We start from the raw sequence: 15,785 nt of genomic DNA, 5'->3' as shown, positions 1-15,785 counted from the left end.
CTGTCGACTGTGAAGACATCTTTCGTGAGGCAATCATTGCACAGAGCAAGTCAACAGTCTTCCCCTCTAAGAGGAAGCCTGCAAGAATATGAATGTAATTTCTCCTTCCATAACATAAATATACTGTATCTATGTGACACACACATATACATACTGTTTACCAGACTTCTTTCTTGCAGTAATAAAGAGCGGAGAATTGATAGTTAAGAGCTGGCTGTATAGAATATGTAATCTGCTATTCCATAGCTTTGTATTCAGCCATGCCAGAATGGGGAACAACATGTCATTATTACAGGCTGACACATGCCGCACACTCTGACAGCCACATGTGTATCGGCTCTCTTGTGTGTGCATTGTAAGCAGGCTATGAATACATTTTTCCACAATGCGAGAACTATATGTCCTCTGAGGTATAAAATGAAAATGCCTTGTTATTTTGTAGTTGGGGATAGTAGGAAAAAACTTCCCTTATTTCAACTGAGGAGAACATTTTCAGGGTCTTCAGGGATATTGGACCATTGTGACAGCGAGGATAAAGATGATGACCGGGCTACATAAATGGCTTTCCCATGTAATCATTGTTTTACTGGGCATGGTGTTATTGTCTTTTCCTTATATCATAACCCCATTCTATGTCTCAACGCATGAGTAAGCCAGCCACTGTAGTGTTCACTCAGTTTAGTTTAGTTATTGTGTACAAATGTTTCAAAGCATTTCCTCACTGTAGTGGAACACTGTCGTCTTTATTACACTTATGATTCTTGTGTGGGTTCCCTGCTGGGACATTTCCGACATGATAACCTGACAGGACTCGGTGGCCCCATACTGTTACATCTGTCACATGTTCTCCTTCACCACTAACGTCATGTTCAGCTGCTGACCCTGGAACTTATGTAATTGCATGTAAGGGGTCCACACCACCACCTACGACTGCTACCGCCACTCCTACTATCACTACAGCTGCTGCACATACATAGTGGTGCGCTACCACAGCACTGCTAAGCCTTGGAAAATGAATTTGCCTGATGATGGAGAGGGTGCATTATCTGGTGGTACAGTAGAGCGCGTGTGGCCCGAGCAGACTAGCTGTCTCTAGCCCTCAGAATAGGAGCGGCAGTCTCCTGGGTCCTGGTAGGAGAATGGGCTGAAGCTGCAGTCTAATTCATCACCGCTCCGCAGGAAACAAGCAATCGTGGGGAGGCTTCATAAAAAAAAAAAAAAAAAAAAAGGAAACCAGTGCAAAAGACACAACAGCTCTCGCTGGACCGGGGCAATTCCCCTGGTCACTGCAGTTGCCTACTCGACTGTCAGCCTCCTCATGGCTTAAATGCTGAGACGGGGAGAGAAGAGGGAAAAGGAGAGGAGGGGACAGAATATGCAAGGAAATGGAGGAATCCTACGTAGAGAAAAAGAAAAGCAATCCCATATGTATAAGTAGATGATATAACCAAGTGGTGGGAGGTTTCAGTGATGTGATGTGCAGCATATTTACTGTTGCATTTGCATAAATCTCAGCGTATGTTATGTTGTTTACCCTATCTGAACTGCCACTCACAGGAGGTTTCTTATTGAGGTACCAGATTGTGAGGATATGGCATGCTGAAGGGTTTCCGTGACAACCTGGGCTTTCTGTCCAATCAAGATGAGGGTTTCCAGATTGAGAGGTGGTCCTCAGGGGAGCTGTACTACAACGAGCTCGGATGCTTTGCCACGGAGAAGCCCTTTTAGAGAGACCATCACAAAGTGAGATTCTGCTCAGAATGGGTACTTCGACGTCCCCGGCATAATTGGAAGCACTTCCTAAAGCAGGGTCCTTTTAAAATGCAATGAATGGAAGAGAACTGGGAGCATCCAATTTCGATTCCACTCATGAACCTTTCTGCAGCTGCCTTTCAGGCATGCGCCATATATGTAATGACCCACCCATTTGTCAAACTGCCAAATCTTGTTCTTTTGTCTTTTTTTTTATTATTATTATTATGTATAAAAGTAAGAGGCATCTTTGTGAGTTCGGTACCTGCTCGTTCAAGCAAAGCTCCCTCAAATCTAATTCTGTCTAGTCCAGATCTTTTTCTTTTTTTTTTCTCAGAACTTGCATAGTGGTTTCATCATTTTCGAGCAGTAGGAGCCAGCAGGGTATCGCACAAACACTACAGACAGGCTCATTTTTCACAGGTTGACTTCCCAGCTATCCTGTAGGATGTGTCACGACAAATGGCCGATATGTGACAGACTCACGTCGCACCCGTGTCCTTGCATTAGAGAGAAGATGCAGTGTGGCTCGCGGTCACGAGCTTTGTGTGTTTAATGTGTGTGTGTGTGTGTGTGTGTGTGTGTGTGTGTGTGTGTGTGTGTGTGTGTGTGTGTGTGTGTGTGTGTGTGTGTGTGTGTGTGTGTGTGTGTGTGTGTGTGTGTGTGTGTGTGTGTGTGCGTGCGTGTGTGCTGTTTTTCTCAGTACAAAATGGGAAAGCATGTCTCTGTGTGTGCTTGCCTATGTTTCAATACTCTATAAGCAGTTTGTAGTCTCATGTAGAGCCAAGCAGATGGAGTGCCCATGATTCAGTAACGGTGCATGTTTTTTCCCAGCAGGCCTTAGTTCTCCACCAGCCAACATCACCACCTCCGCCGTGCCCAGCATCGTCACGCCCATCGTCAACGGATTCACCGGCATTCACCATCAGCCCAACGGACACCCTGCCGTGGAGACTGTGTACACCAACGGCCTGCCGCCCTACTCCACCCAGAGCCCCACCGCTGCCGACACCCTCCAGCAAGCCTTCACTGGTGTACAGCAATACACAGGTGGGAGACAGGGATGCGTTGTTTACATTTCTTGCATTCCCGAGGTTTTACGCTCGGTCGTGAACGCTAAATGAGAAGCATCAACGAGACAATTACTGCGGGGTATTTACTGTGTGAGTGTGAGGCTGCATGGATTCAGATAGTGTAGGACAGTGCCTAAGAAGACAGCATCAGAGAGCCTTTGATTACACATGTTACGCTTGTGTGATCGACCTTAAGCATCCTTGGCACCATTCTCTGTGGGATCCCCGTTTTTACACTCCTCTCCTCGCTCTCTCTCTTTCCCCATCTGCAGCGATCTACCCAGCCACCACGCTGACTCCCATCGGCCAAACACTGCCCCAACCACCCCAGGTCATCCAACAGCAGCAGCAGCAGAGAGAAGGTGAGGGTGAGAGAACATTATTACTTTTACACTTCACACATCTCATCCACCTTAATGGATATAAAAAGGGGCGATGAGCATAAGAGACTGGTATTGCTTTTGCACTGTACACACCTCACTCTGTGTAATACATATATTAACACGTGAAGGTGAGAGAAGAGAATTACTTTAACACTGTACACATATCATTCTGTCTAATGGATAAATAGAGTGGAACAGCTGAGGAAACACTATTACTGAATGCCGTGCACATCTCATCTTAGGTAATAGATAGGCTATATAAAACATGGGGATGATAGAACAATGGTAATACAAGTATATTGTGCTCTACATCTTGAAAATAGGTTATACCTTATCAACATGGCCCCATGCTTTTTTTTTTTTTTTTTTTTCATAAGTAATAATTAAAGCTTATGTAATAAAATCCTGAGCTGTGAGGATTGTGGCACTGCAACCTAGATGGACAAAATTAATGAAAATGTGGAAAGTACAGTTGCAGGAAAATTGGGGCAGCTTGTTTGAAGATATTCAAAGTGACTTGCAATGTGATGATTTTTAGTCACGTGCTACATTCCTTTAAAAAATAACAATGAGTTCAGCACTGAAGTTGTATAAATTTGCAGTGAAACAGTAGTCATTTTATTTTTCAATTGAAGAAATAAGTGTGTCAAACAGTAAGTGTGAAAAATATGACCAGAGGCCACATATGAAGCAATCAAACTCTCAGTTTTGCACATCATGTACATGATAGGATGTCTTATTTAACTGTTTTTAGTTGTTTAATTAGGTGTAACTTAGCGAGTTAAAAAGTAAACCTTAGCTGTGCAATATTTTTTGCATGAAATACAGAGCAAAGGGAAGCATCTAGAAAACAAAATCCACATTTAACTCAACACAGATTATCCCATAGACCTGCAAAGAAGCCACCACTGGGCAAGGGGAGAGAAGAGAAGCAGGAACAAATTAGTATATAAATGTTTTTTTGTTTTTTTTTAAAAGCAGACTTCATTTTCAACATTAAATATTGTAATTAGTCATCTGTATTTTGTATCTCATATTCACATTTAATCTGCAGAGATGGTTAGATGTAAATACTAATTTCAAAGGCATCGTCAGTATCCACACAGTGTCAGCAAATCAAGGTAAAAATCTTTTAGTTTGTTTTTGTGTGAGGCTTTAGAACTGATGGTGTCAGGGATGTCCAAGCCAGCTCTTTCCACTTATCTTATAATATAATTTAGTCAACATGTAAGACTGCATCGATGGAACTGACAAATTCACAGCTGTTTCTCTCTCCCTTTCCCTTAAACACTCTCTCTCTTTCTGTTTGTCTGCAGGTCCGGAGGGTTGTAACCTGTTCATCTACCACCTGCCACAGGAGTTTGGAGACAACGAACTCATGCAGATGTTTTTGCCCTTCGGTACCGTCATCTCCTCTAAGGTCTTCATGGACCGGGCAACCAACCAGAGCAAGTGCTTTGGTGAGTTATTTACTGCTACCAACTTACTGCTCTAAAGTCCAAGATACAGAGTCCAACTATCATATAATAATATCTGCCTTTACTCTTTTCTCTATATTTTACTACTCAGCAAAAAATATATATATACTTTTTTTTCTTTTAGATTATGATTATGTTGTTGCTGTGACATTTGTTTGTATTCGCACAAAGATGCATTAATTTCAGGTCTGCAAAAAACCTGTTTTAATAAACACATTCAAAGTAAATGTTAAGCAATGTCTTGCACAAAAAAATAGTTTCTGCTCTTATTTTTATTTTAATCTTCAGATGTTTGTGGGTGTTGTGTAAAAACTCACAGCTTAGGTGTGAAGTTTCATTTTGAAAGTTTTCACCAAAATTTGTATTTATTATTTTCAAACCACTTATTAAAAATCATTTGTTGCATGCACTGTAAACATAAAGTTCTTATTTTCTCCAAGGCTGTAGACACAGAGGACTGAATGATCTTACCCCTGACAGACTGACCTGAATTTGCATCTTGATGACTGTTGCGTTTTGCCGTCAGTGCTTTTGAAAAGAAAATGCGCTGAGTACATTGTAGCCAAACCAGCCATGATGCAGTCGATCAGATCCCCTTGTCCTTGTTTCCGTTTGGCAGCTGTGTGACCTGGAAACCTCGAAGTGCTGTATCAGCATCCTCATCACCGCTCTGTAACCCCAATATCTGTCAATACCCTCGCTGCTGAGGCTGATTCACACACCTCCACACCTCCTGTCCCATTTAGCTCCATAAGCCTACATGCACCTACCAACCCCAGGGCTTATAAAAACTTTGAGGAGGCAGGTAGGGATGGCTGAGGGGAAGGAAGGCAGGGGACAATTATGGATCAGCATTTCCACTTCAGGGAACCATAGAACCCTGGGCAAAATTGATCACCAGTCCTGTCTCCCTTGGGGTGACTTAACATGTAAATTCATGAAAGAAAAGCTATTTGCAGTATTGACTTATACACTACGCATTTACAACATAATGTTAGGCTTGGGGAAGTAGGGAGCACACCGGTGTAATTAATCTCAAATGGAGAAAGGGGGGATAAACTTAGATTGATGAGGTGCAAAAGACAAGGAAAACAGAGAGAAGGAGAGAAAGCACACGTGTAATCTGTGACAGGACTGAGTGGAGGGCTTTCAGCTCTTAGCCTGCATCTCTTCTCCATCTGATCTCCACTCGCAGCACAAATGTGTTAAGCTGATGGTGGGTTAGGAGGTCACCTCCTTTCCCTGCCTCTGTACTTTCTTCAGACTTCCACTCAGCCCGCCTCCTCGCCGCCCAGCTTCGCCCTAATGGGCCAAACCAGAGCCAAGCAGGCCAGGCAGACTCTCTCCCAGGTGGCTGTGGACATGGAGAGGCTCCTGCTGTTTTTCATGGGTCATCAACTGTTCCTAATGACACCACAGACACAGGGGAGCGCATCAAGCAGAGACACACTCCACTGCAGTTTCTGGTCACTGAATTCTCGAGGCTTTATTTTTACACATGATGGAAGCAGGATGTTCAGCATAGGTTTGAGAAGGAGTTTATCTTGGGCAAATGCACCGAGGGGGTTTTGTGTGCGGCATACTTGTCTTCCGTGTTTGGTCTTGTTTTGATCAAACTACTTTGTGCAGTGACTTGTGCTCATCCATCTTTGCATCCTGGATTTTCCAACAAGTCAGAAAGCTTAAAGGACATTATGAAGTTAACATCAGTATATATTTACAAAGATATTGATAATCACCCATTGAATTTGCCCAATTCAATTCAGGTCACAATTGACCTACATTATTACACATTGTTGATGAAAGCACCTGCATGCAGGAAGTATTGCAGATGCAATATTCCCAGCTTTTTGCTAATATTCACTTCTGTGCCTATGAAACCATTTTTTCCATTTATATTTTTTTAGAATCAGTGATTCATTACATCTTGTTTCATTATTTTATCACACCATCCAAAATCACCAGTTGCATCCTTCTTACCCTGTAAAGTTATTTACATGTTTTAAATGCTTCTCCGAAGGACCACGAAGCATCTTGTTAATCATCTCTTCCAGATAAAAACATTCAACCAGTGGTGTCTTATGAGAGTAACAGCCCCAAACCTAATGTCCCGGCGTGTCTGTTATTTTGCAACAAATTGTCAAACTCCAGTTCTAACACGCATATATCAAACTGGAAAAAAATGTGATTTTATTTTCTTTAAAAAGCAACTGCATTGCATGTCATAGTCACTGAGCGGGTGCTAGGCAGCCCAAAAGTGCTTTCTGCCTCAACAACGCCATTTAGACTTCTTCAGGAAGTAGACTGGACATGATGACCAAGCCGAGAGTTTATTAATTGTTTATGTGCTTAACTGTATTCCTTCGTAATGGAGTAAATGGAGTAATTTGCTGTAAATACCATCTCTAAATATTCACCTAAGTTCTTACCTTAAAGCTCATTCGGGTACTCATAGTTACCCTATTCTCAATTAGGGTTAACGACCTTTATCTTTTTTCTCACAGGTTTCGTGAGCTTCGACAACCCTGCTAGTGCACAGGCAGCTATTCAAGCCATGAATGGGTTTCAGATTGGGATGAAGAGGTTGAAAGTCCAGCTAAAGAGACCGAAGGATGCCAGCCGCCCTTACTGACACAGCCTACCTTCAGTATTAATTGCAGCACCACAGGTGAGCCCAGAAACATGTCACAGTCCTGTCACTGGTTCAGCAAGTGGCTCCTCATCACATTCTCTGTGTGAGCTCAAGATTTAACTTTAAATAGTGTCGTTAGATTTTTTTTTTTTTGGTATGCTAATGGCCAAACATTGTCCTCCCGTTTGGCCTGAATTTAAGAGCTTATAGATTTATTTTCTGGCTGACAGATAAGTATTAAATACACTATATTTTCAGTGAATGTAAGGCTAAAAGCTTAAAGTTGTCTAAAGTTGTCATATATGCAGAAATATATAAACTATAAGGGGTTGATTTCATATGCAGCACAGCAGGCATATTAATTATGGGAAAATCTGTCATCATTGTGATTGACAAAGATTGATTGGTGTGCCAGTGTGGGTTAGCTCTCTCCAGACCATTACACCGATATAATAGAGCCATATTGAACTATCCAAAGTTTAAAGAAATGGATCTCTGGATTGACAGTTTAATGAGCAGTGAGATTTGAAATTGCCTTTTTTTTTTCTTCTTCTTCTATTTTTCAGGTTTTAGAGGACACGTGAGGATATCTCGGAGGAGTTAAACTTTTTTTTCTTTGAAAGCAAAATATGTTTTAAAAAAAAAATCAACACGTAAGGAATTTTTTGAAGACATATCAGCATTTACTTATGAAGATATAGGTTACGGCAGAAAAAAGAGGATGCGAAAAGAGGAGGAGGCGCTTTCACCAGGGGACGCAACAGTGACAGATGGCACAGTGCAAGAAAGACGAGAAGAAAAAAAAAACCGAAAAAAGATGTGATGAGACTGAACAACAGAACTTTTTCTTGTTGAGACTTGAATTGTTAATTAAGCAACAAACTAACAAACAAAAAAGCAGCAACAACAAATAGATTTCTATATACATATTATATACACATATATATATAAGGAAAGAGGCGCTTGTGGCTTTTACTGTACTGGACAAATGAGGGTTAAAACTTGAAGATCAAAAAAAAAAAACCAGTGGAAAAAAAGAAGCTATTCTATACGTCCACTGACAGACTTTCTTTCTCTTTCCCTCTTTCTCTTATTCTCTCACCGTCTCTCTCAGCAAGCGCAGAACTATGACTCTTGGAGGTCACTGAGGTTTCCATTAGCAACAGTAGAACTGCAAATCTTTCACCCCTACGGGACCAAAGGACCAAACATTTTTATTGTTCTGAACAGTAATATATAGTATTAATGATACTAATACTACAAACTACGATTAATAATATTACAAGTTAAACTTAAGAAGAAATACTAGCTTCAGGTTGAAAAAAAGAGCAAGGGTTTTTGATTTCTTTTCCTTTTACATTTATAGCTACTGGGTTTGAGAATATTAAAACAAAACAGAAAAATGTATAAAAAAAAAAATAAAGCTATACTATTTTAGTGGCGTAGAATATATGGGTTAGACATTGTTGCGGGCATGTTCAGATATGTTCTTTTGCCACTCATTTCTTCATCTGCATCACAGCGTTTCATCTCGGAAGTGTGATCTGTTCTGTGTTGTTGTGTCGCGCAACAGAGAAGAAAACAGTCTCTTAGTGCCAAAAGTGACACAATGACACCTACTCAAAGCAAAACATCGAAGAACTCCAGTGTATCAAGCTAAGTAACGCTGTCCTCCGCTCTTGTCAGCACGCTGCAGTTCCATAATTGATCGTCATTGCTTATCATTCCATGTCATCATTAAAGCCTTGATAGTACAGATAATCTGACCATAAAGCACTGTGGTAAAAGTGCCACCCGGCTGAGCTGGATACGCAGCAGTAAAACAGTGCAGCATCTGTAACTGCTTAATAAAATATACAAATGAGCCTGACAGCAGTTGTAAAAAATTTCCATCGGTGTGTCACCGCGGTCCCGGCCGGGTCGTGCCCTCTCCCACTGCCAAGCTCCTCCAGCTGCTCTCAGCAGGCGAGAGCGGACTCCCCTCCCCTCCTCTCCCCCCATACCCCCGCCCTCCCCTCTCTTTCCTTACCTCAAAGTGCCAGCATATCTCTCTCTTAATAGGGACCATCAGTTCACGGGGGGCCCCAAAGCTAACCCACAGCATAATTAGGATAATGATAATATTGATCAGATGGGGAGCAGCACCGCAGGGCAAGAGATGCACAATCAATTACACATTGGCATTTTTGAATGAATTGACTGAGTGGCAGAGTTTATTTTTCTCACAGTGGTTGGATGGGAGTATTTTTCTCTCTTGCTATCATCCATAGTCTCAGAAGGGGATCCCAAATCGGCAGGATCCCAAATTTACATCATAATGGCAAAGACACTTCAGAGGTTTACTTGGCTGCAACAAGATCTGTATATAGTTTAGAGTAGATTGTACAAGTTCTTCAGTGAAGAGCAGCTGTATATTTTTTTTTTCCGAAGGGTATAATAGCACAGTAAGAGCTTGTACACAGTAAGAAGCAGCCTGGCATTACCAGCCTTAGGAGGTCAAATTAGGAGCAAAATGATCCATCAATTAGACAGCAGCAGGCCTGTAAGTGTAGCTGCTACAGCTGCTGCTGCTTCAACAGGACGACAGCTTACCATTAGCGCTGGTCACACGTGGCTCCTATACAGTGTGGTCATGACACATCATGCCGCATAAGATGTGATTAAAGAACTAAACAAGTGTCATCTGTAGTCATGTTTTTTACGGAGACACATTCGAGATGAAATTTTTTTTTTTTTTTTTTTTCATTAATTGCTTGCTTTTACTTTATTTTTATTTTATTTTTTTAATTTTTTTTTCCATTGCAGTCTCTGATCTGTTCGGATAACATTCACACAGTTGTGTTTTGATGTCTCTTTTCAAAATGCCATTCATCGACTGACTTTGCTTTCTGAAGCATCTTGCCCCTCAGGACTTGGTGAGACCTCAGCGCTCTGGTCATCGCTCTAAACTTCTAGACACATCAGTGCTTTAGACATCGAATCACAATGCTGTCCCATCCACAGAAGTAGAGTCTTCAGAAAACATGACTACCGTGCCTCTGAAGGCTGGTACAAGACATGTTTCCTCCAGAATGACTCTCCAGACCCTGATGACTGTATGCTTTCATTTAATGTTACTTTGGCTCAGCCGTTCTCTTTATTTCTGCGGTTACTGGTTCACTGGATCAGTATTATTAGAAAGGGGGTGCATCATTTTCAACAAATGTTACCCTGCCTCACTGTTTTTTGTTCTGTTGCAGGCACTGTCTAGATGCTGTAAGAAGAAATTATAAAAAAAAAAGAAAAGAAAAAAAAAAAAGCCTTTTCTCATCATGAATTGCCAAATTATGCAAGCATATCCACTGCATTTCCTCATCAGACTTTAAATGTGTGCCAGATTTCCTTAAAAAATTTAAATAGCCTCGAATAAATGTGTTAACCTCCAAGAAATGTTTAGCAGAATAAAACATTTGATTTAGTATTATAGTAAAACATTATAGGAGGAGGGTCAGTTCAGGCTGTAATGATATACAATATAGTTTTCCAGTGAAAAGGTTAGATTTCTTATATATTTGCCAGAAGACAGCTTCTTCCCCCCGGCCAGTTAGTGTTAGTTTCCTCTGTGCTGTCAGCGCCAAGCAGCTTTAGGAAGCTGTGATATATGCCCTCCTTTCCCCAGGCCATGCAGGGCCTTATAAACCCAGTCAAAAATCTTTTCTTATGGGATTTTCTACTGGAGAGGGTTTTTTTAAATTATTAAAATCAAATTAAATTTGGCCTTCACAACAGCTTGGCTAATGCAAATTAAAGATGCCAGCTGTGGCTGAAATGTAATGAGTTTGAAAAGATGTTGAGTTCATTTCATTTTCCCATAGAAAAAAAAAAAAAAATTGACTGAATGTAATTAAAACAGCAAAGGTTTGTGGATGAGACAGTTTCCAACCTGATTGAGTTCGCAGTTAAATATGTGGTGCATAAACTTTTATATACATATCAAATATAAGATTCAGAAAAAGGATGACGAAATGACTAAAATCCAGGAGTTGAGTAACATCATCTAGAAAAAATAAAAAGAAAGGAAATGGCAATAATGATCCCTGTAGGTTTCTGATAAAAGCTGCATGTGGTTGATCTAAAGTTGATCTTTTACATTGTTTTCACTCATGCATCCATTATTATCTTTTTTTAATATTTGTCATGCTACCATGGTGTCCTTTCAATCTCTGAGCATGCTCAATGGGGGCTGGGAGGGTTGAAGATTATGATTATGGTACTACTCGTATTAACAATATGATTCTTTGACTATGGTTTGAATGCTAAGGATAATAGCTTATTATAAATATGAAAACTGTATATTATGGAAAATCAGCACAGGACCTTTCTTTGGGTACATATAGGTTAGGGTTTGAAATAGGGGAGGCTGACAGGGGGGAGGGCGTCGGAGGGAGGGGGGGGTAGAGGGTTACGCTTTATAAAGATGTTAACTTTCTGGTTTCTCAGCACAAAGCATACAAAAACATAGAAACAGCAGTATGGAGTCTGGGAGTAGACTTTACTGACATACAGGGCGCAAAAAGAGAAATCTCAGTACTATGAACCTGGAGGAGAAAATGCTGTTTACAGGTAGTCTTTCTTTTTCTTCCTCTTCTTTTTTTTTTCTTTTTTTTTTTTAAGGAGAGCGCCACCTGTTTTTGTGGCAGCGTCAGTACAGCATGGATTAACTGACAAGGAAAGCAGTATCTTTTTATAGAAAAAAAACTTTAAAAAACTATGTGTTCTGTATTAGCCTGAGAAACCAAACATTTTTTCCCCTGTTGAAATTTCTTAATACTTGCTGCTTAGATTACTTCATATTAATGATTGATGATTTAATAATTTTATAATTAATTATCGGGTCAAGTATGTAACTTGATGTTTATTTATTTATCTATTTATTTATTATTTATTTATTTATTATTCTGCCACTTTTATTTTCTTTATTTTATGGTTATGGTAAGATAAAGATATGTATCAAAAAGAAATGCTTATTGGGGCTTTTCTCTCTTTCTCTCCTTTTTTTCCAATTTTACAATAAAAATTCAAACTGGATGTTTTGTTTCTCCCAGTCATATTATATTGAACGGAGTGCTGAGCCTCAGTGCACAGAGAGGGGGAGTTGTTGCACAAGGAATCCCTCCCCTTGGCATCTTCAAGACCTTGAATGCTCAGGATGTAGATGTTGAAAACTCTTCCTCTTCAGAGCCTGTTGCTGAAACCTTATCACGATGAGTGATGAAGCTGTGATATTTGTGTAATAGCCCTTTAAAGGATAACGTGATCACCAGTTTACATCCTTTTTTACGTTTTGTTTTCCATGTTGTATGGTGGAAACATCAGACACGGGGCGATTTTTTTTCTCTTGCTCTCACACCAGGCGGGAGTCAGCTGTGGAATTCAACAGAAGAAGCTTCAGTAGTGAAAACGCAGGCTTTTAATGCTCATGTGGAAACTCAGTGGTGCAGCATGATTTTGATTATCTGTCAACGTGGAGACTGAAGGCTTTACCAGTTAGCAGGTCACCTGATCGTGCTCTGCTGCAGGGAGACAACAGGACAAATAAGATGGGAACAGAATACAAAAATAAAACTGCACATAAACATTAGATATTTCTCATCCAGGAGGTATCAGGGGAGCAAATAGCATTACCGCTTTGACAAGCGGGAAGCGATAAGTTGATATAAGGAAGGCATTGAGTATCAGTCAAGTTTACAAAACCGCTGCGCTGCTTTGATGCCAGAAGCTACATCTGATGCAACATCTGTTGACAGTTGAATTGCCTCTCCACATACATCTTCTAATCATCATTTTCATACATGAGGAGTCGCTGTAACAAAAGAGGCAGTGCATCTGAGACACTGCATTCACATTTTGAAGAGCAGCGACAGATATGAAAAAAAAAATGGAGGGACAAAAAAGTAGAGCCACTGGCTCATGAAATAAATTGTCCCAATTACAATAAAGTGTGGCTCTTGGTCAGTGTGCACGGCAGGCAGTTCATCTTTATTACAATCAGTTAATGAAAATCAATCCCCCTCCTGATAAACTCTTATCTCCACGGCCTTTGCGCACCCCTTGTGCCGGGAGATAATAAATTAGGGTAATATTGCCTTTGATGAGGGAGTGAATTGCAAATTATTGTAACTTTCCAAGATTTATGATGCAGATGCTTAATTTCCGAGCTGGGTTTTTCAGGGCGTCAGGGTGCCGGGGGGCCATTTGTTAAAAGTTTGGTGACATAGGCTCGTTAATAAAAATACACACTCAGACAACCAGGTGTTCTCAGCTGTTCTCTACTGTTACAGTAGCAGAGAAAACGCTGCTGAAATGGCAGGCAGGAACTCCAAGCTTGTTGGGATTTGCAGGACAGTTTTCTTCGACGTGATATTTCACCCATAACAGAATACATATGAAGAGGCAGAAACCCGGGGGATGCAATATGTTTACTCAAGTAGGACTGCCAATCATAAGGAGCCCACCCGCTCCCCCCACCAACCACACACACACACACACACACACACACACACACACACACACACACACACACACACACACACACACACACACACACACACACACACACACACACACACACACACACACACACACACACACACACACACCTCTGATCTCTATCACTCAAGCCAGGAGTGTGTGATTTCATATGTAGGTCAATACCCATTCTGCAGTGAGCCAGTGGGTGAGATATGTCTAGTTGCTCGCTGTCACTCTGATTATTGAGGAGACACAGAAAGATTGAGTTGGTCAGGTATGAAAGAGCCTGCCATGTGAGATAGCTGTATAATCGCTCGAACCTGAGGAACCACACACACATTCGCACGCACAAACACGCGAGCAACACACACCCTGAGAAATGAGTGACTTCTCGCTCTTTGTTCTGCAGCAGTGACCCATGTAACGGGGTGCAGTGTATGTGTATGTTGGACGTCTTCTGCTCGGTGCAACAATCAGACCGTGAGTGCATCATTAAGCAAGATGCTTCGGCAACAGAAGGTTGGGGTTACGAGTCATCAGGAGCTACGGCAGTGATGCAAGGTGATCATTTGAGGAGCAAACACAATCTCACAAGAGCAGCTGAACGGGTTTAGAGCGATGGCTGACCAACATCTTATGCATCATTTAGCATCTATAAATCAGGCAAGTGTCTAAACAGTCAAAAAGCACATCGTGCAAGATGTTTTACGTGCTACAATCACCATTCATCCTTCATGGGTTTCTCTTTCTTGGTCAAACTAAGCCAGGAAAAACTGTATTGGTGGCCTTCAGTCTCCTTTCATACTTAAATATCAACACGAAGGTAAATATAAGTCCCCTAATGTGCTGAACACTTGATCATGATACAAAAATCTCTCCTCATCAAGGCCACCTCATTTATGTCTAAGGCACACCTCGCATTAAGACAGCCATCAATCTATCCATTATCAATCAAGGAGAGGACTCACACACCACTATCTATTTATCTTGCCAAGTGCTCTATTAATATCAAATTAATTTCCCCATTGAGAGTATCAATCACTCAAGCAGTTTTTTTGTCTCAACTCATTAGCTTGGTAATTGTCCTTGTTTACAGGGGAAAGTCAAGAGAAGATGGCTCAAAGAGGGTGGACACGGGCTTGAGCAGTTTCCCGCAAACTTCCATCCTCCATCTGCCACGCTCATACCGGGTCAGGATTCCTCTAAAGTCTGTGAAGAGTGAACAATTTGACCTATTCTTCACTTCCAGTTTCTCAAAAATGTACTTTTTCCACTGTCAATCAGCACATGAAAATATTCAGATACTGAATTTGAAATGTTCACAAGTTGCCAAGAAGCTCACCACCTTTCAACAGACTGAGAGGGCGCTCTCACATGGGGCTATTACATAAGGTATACTGCTCAGGCAGTGCTGTCAGATGGCTGCATCTCAACAGATGACATGAATCACGACCAGACTCAAAGCTTCTTATCTTTGTTTAAAAAGATGAAAAGGAAGGACACACAAACAGTGTGAATGTCATCATCTCAGTTTACAGCAAAGCTGAAATCATACTGAGAGAAAGAAGATTTTTAGATGAAAGACTTGAGGTGAGGAGGTATTCAAACCTTTTACATAAAGAAAAAAATACCAATACAATAATTAACCATTACAAGATTTAAAATTCTTACATGCAGGAAATAGAAGGATTATTAGTAAACAGTACTAGTCGTATGTGCTCCATATACTTTGTTGATCTTCACAAATCAGAAACAATTCTTCTTAGGAGTTTTTCAAGCGACAGTACGAAACCTTCCCTCATTCCAGAACCTATACATTGTGATGATTTGCTGCTTTTCTTACGTGATAAAAGTTTTGGTTTTGGTTTTGTCAGTCTGATGAAATCACCTTGAGCTTTTAGTGACAGGTATTTTCCCGACACCTAATGGATCAAACGATTATTTCAAAGGGTCACAA

The 15,785-nt window shown here is 40.9% G+C and overlaps 1 protein-coding gene across 12 annotated transcripts in view; it reads left to right on the top strand.

Annotated features, from left to right (window-relative positions):
- Window positions 1–12,385, top strand: part of celf5a (cugbp, Elav-like family member 5a) — a 190,004-nt gene extending 177,619 nt beyond the window's left edge. For 4 of the 12 annotated variants that reach the window (XM_069694907.1, XM_069694910.1, XM_069694911.1 and 1 more), the window contains exons 8-12: window positions 2,587–2,802; window positions 3,098–3,193; window positions 4,525–4,668; window positions 7,191–7,354; window positions 7,885–12,385. In XM_069694907.1, the coding sequence (XP_069551008.1) occupies window positions 2,587–2,802; window positions 3,098–3,193; window positions 4,525–4,668; window positions 7,191–7,318 (584 nt within the window). In that variant the 3' untranslated portion in view covers window positions 7,319–7,354; window positions 7,885–12,385. The remainder of the gene's footprint in view (window positions 1–2,586; window positions 2,803–3,097; window positions 3,194–4,524; window positions 4,669–7,190; window positions 7,355–7,884) is intronic. The other 8 variants (XM_069694916.1, XM_069694915.1, XM_069694909.1 and 5 more) reach the window with 3 other exon arrangements.
- Window positions 12,386–15,785: the final 3,400 nt, after the last annotated feature.

This window comes from Brachyistius frenatus, unplaced genomic scaffold (genome assembly GCF_029030835.1).
Source record: "Brachyistius frenatus isolate BFR_SWC_R1_liver_20210118 unplaced genomic scaffold, ASM2903083v1 Contig_18, whole genome shotgun sequence".
NCBI lineage: Eukaryota > Metazoa > Chordata > Actinopteri > Embiotocidae > Brachyistius > Brachyistius frenatus.
This window is presented reverse-complemented; position numbering and strand designations above follow the sequence as displayed.